The following is a 12,307-nucleotide window of genomic DNA, read 5'->3' on the forward strand; positions in this document are numbered from 1 at the left end:
ACTTACACAACTCAACAGCAAAAATACCAACAACCCAATGGAAAAATGGGCAAAAGACCTGAACAGACATTTCTCCAAAGAACATATACAGATGACCAACAGGCACATGAAAAATGCTCAACATCACTGATTATTAGATAAATGCGAATCAAAACTACCACGAGATACCACCTCACACGGGTCAGAATGGCCATCATTCACAAGTCCACAAATAACAAATGCTGGAGAGGGTGTGGAGAAAAGGGAACCCTCCTGCACTGTTGGTGGGAATGTAAATTGGTACAACCACTATGGAAAACAGTATGGAGGTACCTCAGAAAACTAAATATAGAACCGCCATATGACCCAGCAATCTAACTCTTGGACATATACCCAGACAAAACTTTCCTTGAAAAAGATACATGCACCTGTATGTTCACTGCAACACTATTCACAAGAGGCAAGACATGGAAACAACCTAAATGCCCACTGACAGATGAATGGATTAAAGAAGATGTGGTATGTATACACAACAGAATACTACTCAGCCATAAAAAAGAACAAAATCATGCCATTTGCAGCAACATGGATGTAACTGGAGATTCTCATACTAAGCGAAATAAGTCAGAAAGAGAAAGACAAATACCATATGATATCACTTATATCTAGAATCTAATATATGGCACAAATGAACCTTTCCACAGAAAAGAAACTCATGGACTTGGAGAACACACTTGTGTTTGCCAAGAGGGAGGGGGAGTGAGGGGAGTGGGATGGACTGGGAGTCTCAGGTTAACAGATGCAAACTATTGCATTTGGAGTGGATAAGCAATGAGATCCTACTGTATAGCAAAGGGAACTATATCTTGTCACTTATGATGGAACATGATGGAGGATAAAGAATGCATATATGTATGTGTGACTGGGTCACTTTGCTGTATAGCAGAAAAGTGACAGAACACTGTAAACCAACTATAATGGAAAAAATAAAAACCATTTAAAAAGAAAAATAAAATTAAAAGTGAATGCTGAGAATACTAATTTCCTCTTCTTATTTGACTTGCCAAAAATTGGGAGCCAGATGCATAACAGCTATGCAGAGCCTTCACACTATTCTCCTGATACTCACACTAGTCCACCAAAAAGACCTAAAGCTACTGACAGGGAGTTACCCAATGAAATGGCCCAGGAAGATCGCCCTGAAGTGAAGACCACAGTCAACTTTGCCGTTTTTTTTTTTTTTTGTCTTTTTAGGGTCATACCCTCAGCATATGGAGGTTCTAAGGCTAGGGGTCAAATGAGAGCTGTAGCTGCCGGCCTACGACACAGCTGTAGCAACACAAAGGGATCCGAGCTACACCACAGCTCACAACAACTCCGGATCCTTAACCCACTGAGCGAGGCCAGGGATCAAACCTGTGTCCTCATAGATACTAGTCTGATTTGCTTCCACTGAGCCATGACGGGAATTCCTCAACTTTGCTTTAAATAAAAGCAAAGTGAAGAATCACTTAATATTTAAAGAAAAATACTAATATGAAAGAGATGAAAATGAAAAAAAGGTAGATGAAGTGGCAACTATGTAGGAAGAAATGAGAAAGGAAAAGACAATGCAGCCATACAGAATGTCAAAATGAACACTTAAAAACAAAAAGAGGGGAGTTCCCGTCGTGGCGCAGGGGTTAACGAATCCGACTAGGAACCATGAGGTTGCGGGTTCGGTCCCTGCCCTTGCTCAGTGGGTTGGCGATCCGGCGTTGCCGTGAGCTGTGGTGTAGGTTGCAGACGCGGCTCGGATCCCGCGTTGCTGTGGCTCTGGCGTAGGCCGGTGGCTACAGCTCCGATTGGACCCCTAGCCTGGGAACCTCCATATGCCGTGGGAGCGGCCCAAGAAATAGCAACAACAACAACAACAAAAGACAAAAAGACAAAAAAAAAAACAAAAAAAAAAAAACAAAAAGAGGTCTTGGAAATTTTTGAAAAGACGGCCAAAAAACATCTTGACGGAAATGAAAACTAGAAGGATTGGAAGGAAAAAAATGAAATGAGGAACTCTCCCAGAAACAAAGAGATAAAAAACAGAAAAGATAAGGAAATTAGAAGATAATTCCAGGATGCCTGACCTCAAAGTAGCAGAGATAAAAAGAGCTAACAGAGAATACAAAGGAAAAGACTCAAGAAACAGCATGAGGAAGTTCCCTGGAACAAAAGGATCTAAGTTTCCAGGCCGAGAGTCCACTTAGTCACATAAGGTTCAAGAACTGGAATAGGATTAAATGTTGCAATAGTCACAGTGGAAGACGGGGGACGATGGAGCAACGCCTTCAAAATTCTTGCAGAAAACGATTGCAAACTAGAATTCTACACCTAGCTGTAAACTAAAGATGCTTTCAGACCTACAAGGTCTCAAATTAACTCCCATGTATCTTCTCCCAGGAAGCGACGGGGAAAGTCTTCCACCAAAACAACGAAGTAAACCAGGAGCAAAATGTGGGGGCCAAGCCACACATGAGCATGCAACACAAGAGAGAAGTGAAGGAATCTCCCACTTCACCATCTGTCCGCAGAGTCCCAAATCAAAATTGGACAAAAGGTCTCCTACATTACCATTCCAGACTGGAGCTCAGAGGACTGTGGAAGAGATTTCTTCCAGATGGAAACTGATCAAGTATATGATGTGTGAACATACCGAAGGGAAAGTTACGTATATGAGAGAGACTTTAAGGCTTGAGTTAGTGCTAGGTACAGAGGAGCTAAGAAAAAAAAAGTTAATTAATAATTCCCAGGAAAATAAAATGTTGAGCAAGAAAGGAAAAGTAATCATAGTAAGCTTGGGAGATATATTCATCATAATGTGAACACTGAAAAACTATCTAATTGAAATTGTTACCTAACCGTATCACAAGGTTAAAAGAAAGGAAGGCGGCCCACGGGTTCTGGAAGCAGCCTCAAAAGGGGAAAGGGCATATAAGAAAGAATTAAAAAAGAACTCAATCCGCATCTTCCATTGTGAGAATCAGATAATGCCCTCAACCAAGCTGAGAGGTCAACAAATAGCAATGAAAGGATGCTATTTAGAGCTAAGGATGTAAAGACCGAGAGGATGAGCTATGTGAGAGTTGAAAACAGAGCAGGAAAATGACAAGAGTGAGACTAATTTTCAAAACCAGCCATTTGGAACTATTTGACTCTAAACTATAAGAACATACAGTTGAGCTATCATACCCAAACCTCCCAAGGGTTGTGGCCCAGGACCCTCCATTTTAAAAAAGTGTCATAGTTGAACTGATGATCGAAGCTTCTCAACATTCAATGATAAAGCCTACTTTCAAAGTTCCGTGAAGCTCCAAATAGCAAATAGGACTCTCTTCAGTATCTTCCACCCTACTCATTACATGGTAAGGAAATAAAAGAGAGGACAGTTTAGCATTTCATTCACCACAGGCACAGCACTTTACCAGAATCTCGAGCTCCATCAGAATGAAGTTGCAGAGATGATGAATTAACACAGCTACTCATTGAATTTAAACAGGAATTTGCTGCTTTTCCCCATTATTTTCCCCCGAAGGAATTGTTTGAGAGATCCTCTTTAGGTTTAGTAATGCTGTAACACCCAAGTCTGTTACCTTGAGTCCTGGTGCAGGATAAAAACCTTCAACTAACTTGCTGTTATCAAAAAGACTGTAGGCACCATCCCGAATTGCCACAACACCTCGACTCCGGCAGTATATGTCAATGCAATACATGTTCCTGAAGGCCAGTCTGATGTGGGTGGACGACTGTGGCAGGATGGAGAAGCACTGGTAGGCAGTGTTAGTTCTCTGGGTCAAGCCCAGCATCGGCACAGTGGGCAGTTTGTTGATGGCATTCAATGGAGCCTGAGTATCAAACAGGACCTACAAGGAACAGAGGCAGTAAGAGCAGCCGGTTTCTGTACGAAGGCTGAAACCTCAGAATTTTCCAGGTATAATCGTCACAAATGAGATAATGCCCCTCTGGCACAATCCATAAAAACTTCCATCATTCAAGACAAGTTAAGACCACATGACTTTTTAAGGGGTTTTACAGGAGACACTAACACTGAGTCTTGTTGTTGAACAGAAAATAAACTTACCTGTAACAACTGAACCACATTTGGTGTTTTGTTGAACATTTCTTGAAGCTGATGGAGAATGGTATTGTGACAGTTACTGCATCCTGAGTTTGGGCCAACAGTTCCCAAAGAAATGTGAAATTTCTGATGTATGGAATTCCACTGGATACTAATCTGAATAAAAGAGATGACATGTTTCAGAAGCTGACAAAGGTACACAATCAAGTAGAAGAAAAAATAATGTTTACACAGTAAGGCAAAATGCCAAAGGTGTAAATGAGGGCTGTTCTGAGAGCAGCTCATGAGACTGGACTCTATAAACTCCAGATGTGTGCTGTCACTAAGGACCAGTACATTCGCTGAACATGTGTGTGTTAAACAGCCCACTTCTACTAAATAAAACAGAAAGAGAAGGTGCTCAAGAAAAAAATTTTGATTAAACTTCATCTGAAAAGCATCAGTTTCTTATTTTTCAATTTTCTCTTGAACGGAAGAAGAGTCACCCTCGAGGTGAATGCCATCTTAAAGGGAAAGGAAGCCAGCCTCAGCACAAACACCACCTTCCATTAACAGGTTTTAAAACACTCAAGTAAGTAATTTCTGATATTACTCCTGTGGAAGAGTCCAGAAGAAGCCACCTGGCTGATTTTATATATTAAATTTCTAGGACTTTGCATATGGGATAAGGAAAAAAAAATAAGGAAAACTACAGATGACGGGGAATACCTTCAAGATTAAGACAGCATCAAACGATGTCAATAATCACGTGACTAAAAGCACAGCTATTCCATATTGTTCAGGACCATTCACATGTAATTTTATGTGATATAGTAATCATGCTGCTAAGCAGATTTTAAATCAGTGAAGAAAAAAAAATACAACCACCAAAAGTACATTATCCTGTCCAATTCTTCAAGAATATACCCAGAGAGGGTATAATTTCTAGTTACAATTTTAAAGAGTTTAGCATTCCAGAATACTACATTTATATCAACAAAGCATTTAACAATTGCCATTTTATCCCTAATTTTTACTTGAACCCTCAATTACTTCAAAAATGTTTTCATAATTTTTGAATTCTTGAATTTTTAAAAATATTTATGAGAGGAATTTCAGTTTCAATTAATTCACAGACTTACTGAGCTTCCCTTGGTGGTTCCGTAACACAAGATAAGTTTTCGGTAATTATAAACACGAACTTCTGAGAAAATGTTTAGATGAGTGGGTATGTCTAAACAGAAACAAACAAACAAACCCGAAAAGGAGTTTAAGATTATACATACAAATTTTAAAAACATTTGAAAAAGAGGGCATCTTGGCAATATTATATGCCTAGACAGGAAGGTCTCTCTCTTTATAACTTAGTGAAAGAAAGAAACAAAGAGAGGAAAAAACGATAGCAACAGCATAAATAGATAGTAGGCTTCAATTTCCATGTTGAGGAGTTCCCATGTGACACAGAGAGTAAAGGATCTGGCATTGCCACAGCTGTGGTGCAGGTTGCAATTGTAGCACAGGTTTGATCCCTGGCCCAGAGATTTCAACATGCTGCAGGTGGAGCCAAAACAAACAAAACCAAAAAAACCAAACCAAACCAAACCAAACCCTTCCATTTTGACAACGGGCCCAGGGTAGGGGTGGAGGCGTACTGAAGCACAGTGGTCAGGGGTTCCAATTCCAGCTCCCTCCTTTGCTAGCTATGTGAACTCCGGAAATCTCTGAAGTCTCTGTGACTTTTTTTCATTTGTGAAATAAGGAATGATAAATTACCTACCTCATAGGGTGACTGTGAGGAATGAATGAGTTAATATAAGCAAACTGTTTATTAAACTGTATGGCACATAGTGAATTCTCAAGTACTATTATTATAGTCTGGTACACTGGTGTGTAAAAATTTCTAAATACGTAAGAGTCATAACAATGGATATCTCTCAGGGAAGGAAACTGAAGTCTGAGGTAAAAGGGAAACTTACTTTTCTTTTTTTCCTTTTTTGTCTTTTTAGGGCTGCACCTGCAGCATATGGAGGTTCTCAGGCTAGGGGTCGAATCAGAGCTGTAGCTGCCGGCCTACACCACAGCCACAGCAACGCTGGATCCAAAACCCACTGAGCGAGGCCAGGATGAAACCCACATCCTCACAGACACAATGTTGGGTCCTTAACCTGCTGAACCACAATGGGAACTCCTTTTTCTTTTCTTTTCTTTTTTTTGGCCATGTCTAGGCATGTGGAAATTCCTGGACCAGGGACTGAACCCCTGCCAGAGCAGTGACCCAAGCCAAGGCAGAGACAATGCCAGATCCTTAACCTGCTGCGTCACAAGAGAACTCCGAAACTTATTTTTCATTAGATATACTTATGAAAATTTTTCTTTTACAATGTGCATGTTTTACTTCCTCAGTTAAAAACGGTGGCAGCGGGGGTGGGGTGGGAGGGGCGGGGGGGAATGCTTTTTTTTTCCCCCAGAAGGAAGAATATCACTTGTACCTGGTAGAGAACGTGCAAATTCCAACACACACTCATATAATCGTGCAATGCTATTCCAGTCATTAAGGAACATTTCAACCACTTTTCTACCACCAACGGGTTCAGACAACAGGTTTTCATATGTTAGATAAACATGCCGGGATGGTCCTACAGGATTAAAAGAGAAGATTAATAGTAATCAATGCTAAAAAAAAAAAAATCCAGAAATATGCCAAGACAAAGTGTGTGAAGCATCTCACCTTGCTCCCTGGTAGAAGTGCCATTAAGTGGACAATTTGCAAACACTAACTCTGCCACCCACGTGCGGTTATTTCGACCTTGTAATCGGAAAGTGCAATCGAGAAGAGAGCGGTCCAGAGCCTTTTGGGTTTCCTCATTTACACCCTTACAGGGAGGAATTCTGGTGATGAAAGACAGCATATGATGTGTACTTCACAACACAGCAAGACAAAAGCACAAGCTACTCAATGACAGGCAGGGTATCATATTAGACCTTTGGTTCAAACTACTACTAGGCATCTTCTGCAAGAGAAGGAAGCAATTCATATCAATGAACAGCAATTAAAAGCATTTAACCCACTTTCCTTCTTATCAACCTAGATTAGGACTCTCATTTGAACAGTGAGATTTACTTTCATTTTTAGTCTCATTACTAGAAAAGACCACAATTCTTCAGAAGGAAAATCAAAGATACTGGTTTTCTAGGAAATATACCTTGAACATCCTCAAGAAAAAGCTAAGGGGAACAAAATACTTGTAAAACCACTCTTTGAAGGCAGAGTGATACAGTGGAAAGAACAAGGGCTTTGGAGTCAGGGCCCTACATTCTAATTCTGATTGAGCCACCCTGAACCTCTCCGAATTTCAGTTTCCCAACCATAAAATGGACAGAATTACCTTATGGGTCACTGATGTTAGAACATGACAGAACAAGCTTTATGTATATATAAAACAAGCTTTGTATGTATATACAAAATACACATTAGCTTCTCCTTGCAGTAAAACCAAGTCTTGATCATCAAATGCCCTGACAAAACTTCAGGTTCATTACCCCGCCCCCCTCCCTTCCCATCCTCCTCTGGAGGGTGACTCACCGTGATGGAGCTTTGCATGTATCGACCCATTTAACACACACATTGTCCCTTATATACACCATATACGCAAGCTTTGGTTCATAAAATACCCACCCGTTTTTCTCTTGCACTTTATGAACTCTTGTCATAAAACACTATGAGGTAATATATTTTAGCTGTTTTTTTTTTCAGTAACAGGTGAAATAGTGAGATAATATACCATTTAATTACACATTATCCCTTAACTCATAGGAAAGGTGAGTTCATTAACAGATTCAGTATAATGATTATCAAAATCTAAGGCAAAAAACTTTGGTTCAGCCCTCTTATTTAGAATATAACACCTTGAATGGGGTTTCTCAGTATGGGCAATACTGATATTTGGGGCTAGATAATTCTTTGTTGTGGGGTGCTGCCTGCCCTGTGCAGCTCTGGTCTCTACCTACCAGATACCAGTAGCATCTCCCATCCCCTCTTCTCAGTTAATGATAACCAAAAATATCTCCAAATATTGCTAAATGTTGCCTGGTGGGGAAAAGTGCCCTAAGGTTGAGAACCACTGACCTAGAATAAACAATATAAGAGAGCAAAGAAGAGACAGAGCTTGAAAATGGTTTAAAAAAATCTGTAGGGGGAAAGAAAGCTATAAAAGTTGCATAAAAATAGAACGAATGTAGTAACTGAGTTCCCGTTGTGGCTCAGCAGGTCAAGAACCCAACCAGTATCCATGAGGATGCAGCTGTTCCATGGCCTCGCTCAGGCATTGCTGTGAGCTGTGGTATAAGCTGCAGATGTGGCTTGGATTTGGTGTTGCTATGGCCAGTAGCGGCTCCAATTTGACCCCTACCAGGGCTGTGGCCCTTAAAAAAAATTAATGTAGTACTGAAATTTTCTCAATTAAAAATTCTACCACAGCTCATCTTAAATATACAGGTTTTTAATTTTTTTAAAGTTAATCTTTCACACTACATACTTGTTACCACTCATTGCCATAAAGATTTTGTCTAACGTTATTTGGGGTAGTTATTACAGAAATTGCACACTGCACAAATACGTTCAACTTCAAGTATACTAAGGACTTTTGTCTGCCTCTACCCTTCAAAACATAACCCTAACCCAAGCAAGTTATAAAGCAGCCAATTCGGATCGATTTTTTTTGGCCATGCCCACGGAATAGGGAAGTTCCCAGGCCAGGAACCCATGCCACAGCAGTGACAACACCAGATTCGTAGTCCGCTGAGCCACCAGGGAACTCCCTCAGATAGATTTTTAAATCTTGATGTTGAAAATATAAATGCAGGAGTTCCTGTCATGGCTCAGTGGTTAACAAATCTGATTAGGAACCATGAGGTTGCGTGTGTGACTCCTCGATCAGTGGGTTAAGGATCTGGCATTGACATGTGCTGTGTGTGGTGTAGGTCGCAGACGTGGCTTGGACCCTGCATGGCTGTGGCTGTGGCTGTGGCGTAGACTGGTGGCTACAGCTCTGATTAGACCCCTAGCCTGGGAACCTCCATATGCCGAGGGAGGGGCCCTAGAAAAGGCAAAAAGACAAAAAAGAAAAAAAGAAAAAAAAAAGAAAATATAAATGCAGTACATTATCTTTCCTTCACATAAAATAGGTGTTTCATGAACTCCATCTGGTTAGAAAATGATTACAGAAGCCAGCATGTTTTCAAGTAAGAACTAAGGTAAGAGTAGGACTCTTCTTAATTTATGTTCTCAGGGTCAACACAACCCTGAAGGTGCATTCTATGTCGCTTTCTTCATCTGTGATACAGATATAATTGGCATGAGCACGTGTGTGTGGGGAGGAACCAGGTTCCCCCAAGAGGAAACCTGACAAAATCATTACAGACTCAAAATACCACGAAACACTATTATATTTGCTGAAAATTAAGAACCAAGAAAGATGTTTCCTGGACAGTGGATTTACTGTATCTGAAAATTTCTACCAATTCAAAAAAGTTTTTTGATCTAAACAGCTACTCCTGACTGAGTTTTCTCCTGTAATTCTGAGTACTGAACAAATTTAGGAAGTAGGCTTTGGTCTTCTAGGGCAGATGTGTGTCAGCACTGCTCCTTCTCGGTCATCACGTGCTGTGTGTCAGTTTCATTCTGAGGGATTTTACGAACACCAGTAACCACGTTATGTCCCTGTGGGGCAAAAATGGGGAGGAGGAACACTGAAAGCTCTAGCAAAAGTAGCACAGGGGTGCCTACTAGGAAAGTGGAGCAGGTTTGATAGAGGTTGCACATGCATATGCAGAAGGACTGAGTCACATAACTGACATAAGCCGAGCCATACAACCTGTAGGAAAAAGAGCTGTGCCTGTGCATTTTGCATAAGCTACTGGAGGCAAAGACACCATGGAGATGAAAAACCTTGTGGGTATGGCTAGAAGGACCAGCACCACCGCCCATTGCAGCAGTGTTAGTTCCGGAAAGGCAGAAAGCTTGCACTGTGAGTGTGCTGCTCTTGAGACGGTGTCATTTGTGCTATGGGATCAAGACTCTTTTGAACCTGCATGAGGCAACAGGTCCATGAACCAGAGCACTCTAAGGTGTTTATCATGAAATTTTCAGAGATACAGCAAGAAGGCCTGCTCAACAGATTTTCAAGGAGTTAAGCTGAACAAAAACAGAACATACTTTTAGCAAAGAGGAGAAAAATGTGCTGCTCAATTTTAAAGCTTTAAGATATCAACTCATACTCCCATTTAGTATGAATATATCTAGGACTAAAAGCTTAAGAGTTTATGAAGATTAAATGTATTAGAGCAGTTACATACTAATTAGAGGCATGCCAGGCTTTAATCTAATAAAATCATATTTAGACATTTATCATTTTTTCCTTCTTCATTTCTATGAAGAAAACACCCCCAGTAATGGACAGCATGTACCAGACAAACATATCTTCCAGGATATAGTAAAGACTTTCTTTAAAAGTATTATAAAATGAAGCTGAAAAAATATAAATTAAATATAAAATTTAAAAATGAAGCTTAATATTTTCCTAGGTAAAGACTACTATGATTCCTTGAGTTCAAGAAGAACGAGGATTAAAATTTCTTTTGTAGGAGTTCCCGTCGTGGCATAGTGGTTAACGAATCCGACTAGGAACCATGAGGTTGCAGGTTCCATCCCTGGCCTTGCTCAGTGGGGTAAGGATCCGGCGTTACCGTGAGCTGTGGTGTAGGTTGCAGACATGGCTCGGATCCTGCTGTGGCTCTGGCGTAGGCCGGTGACTACAGCTCCGATTCGACCCCTAGCCTGGGAACCTCCATGTGCCTCGGGAGCGGCCCTAGAAAAGGCAAAAAGACAAAAAAATTTAAAAAATAAATAAATAAATAAATAACATAAAATTTCTTTTGTAAACATGCTGAAAGATATTTTAAGATTCTTGCAAAATATGAAAAACATAACTGAGAGAACAGAACACAAATGTTATCATCATCTATCTGCAGTTGTCAAGAAGAGTGAAAAGGAAAAAAACTTGTATTTTAGGCAGAAGTAATTCAAAAACAAAGGCAGGGAGTTCCCATCATGGCTCAGTGGAAACTAATCTGACTAGTATCCATGACGATGCAGGTTTGATTTCTGGCCTCACTCAGTGGGTTAAGGATCCAGCATTGCCGTGACCTGTGGTGTAGGTTGCAGACACGGCTCAGATCTCGAGTTGCTATTGCTGTGGCTGTGGTGTAGGCTCGTAGCTATAGCTCTAATTCAACCCCTAGCCTGGGGAACTTCCACCATATGGCGTGGGTGCGACCCTAAAAAAACAAAGGCAGGAGTTCCCGTCGTGGTGCAGTGGAAACGAATCTGACTAGGAACCATGAGCCTGTGGGTTCAATCCCTGGCCTCGCTCAGTGGGTTAAGGATCTGGCATTGCTGTGAACTGTGGTGTACGTTGCAGATGCGGCTTGGATCTGGCATTGCTGTGGCTATGGCGCAGGCCAGAGGCTACAGCTCTTATTAGACCCCTAGCCTTGGAACCTCCACATGCCGTAGGTGCGGCCCTAAAAAGACACACACACACACACACACACACACAAGACGAAGGCGAATAAATTAAAAGCATTACACTTTCCTTTTGATTTCCATTGTAAGAGCCGCTCTCTCCTGGAAAACACTTTTGTAGAGATGACATTAATTGGCCAGGCAGGGCAGCTATTCTAGTTTTTCAATTCTTTATCTAAAGTGAGCACCATGACACATGGGTGGAGTACACACTATCTACTGGCCCTCCCCACCTTCCACAGGGCAAACTGAGCCCCAAGTAACAAAAATTAAAGCCCTGCCAGCTCAAGTTCCAAACTGCCATGTCTCGGAAGACAGAGGAATTCAATAAATAAAAAGTGCTTCTATGATTTATATTATTAAGCAACACTTAAGAAACAATATAAGTGCCAAAAAAAAAAAAAAAAAAAGAAAGAAAGAAAGAAAGAAAACTGCTTTTGTGCACCAAAAAGGTTGAACTCTGAAAAGGCATTCTGGCTCTGCAAGTCCACCCTGGACACCTTATGAAGCACACATGCTGCATAGTTTTCCCTCTGGGCATCCTTTGGTCCCTTGTCCTCTACCCATTTAGAACCAAGCCCTCTGCCCAACCCCCTCCGTGTATTCTTTCCTGGTAATCTAAGCTGACATTCCCAGCTCAATTACTTTCACCTTGG

The 12,307-nt window shown here is 41.0% G+C and overlaps 1 protein-coding gene across 1 annotated transcript in view; it reads right to left on the minus strand.

Moving 5' to 3' along the window:
- Positions 1–12,307, minus strand: part of MED14 (mediator complex subunit 14) — a 71,616-nt gene that overhangs the window by 21,072 nt on the left and 38,237 nt on the right. Inside the window, exons 17-21 of the mRNA XM_047764363.1 lie at positions 6,798–6,958; positions 6,559–6,705; positions 5,212–5,303; positions 4,094–4,246; positions 3,606–3,875 (exon numbers count right to left, since the gene is read on the minus strand). Coding sequence (XP_047620319.1) covers positions 3,606–3,875; positions 4,094–4,246; positions 5,212–5,303; positions 6,559–6,705; positions 6,798–6,958 — 823 coding nt within the window. The remainder of the gene's footprint in view (positions 1–3,605; positions 3,876–4,093; positions 4,247–5,211; positions 5,304–6,558; positions 6,706–6,797; positions 6,959–12,307) is intronic.

The sequence above is a fragment of the Phacochoerus africanus genome, chromosome X (assembly GCF_016906955.1).
Source record: "Phacochoerus africanus isolate WHEZ1 chromosome X, ROS_Pafr_v1, whole genome shotgun sequence".
NCBI classification, from domain to species: domain Eukaryota; kingdom Metazoa; phylum Chordata; class Mammalia; order Artiodactyla; family Suidae; genus Phacochoerus; species Phacochoerus africanus.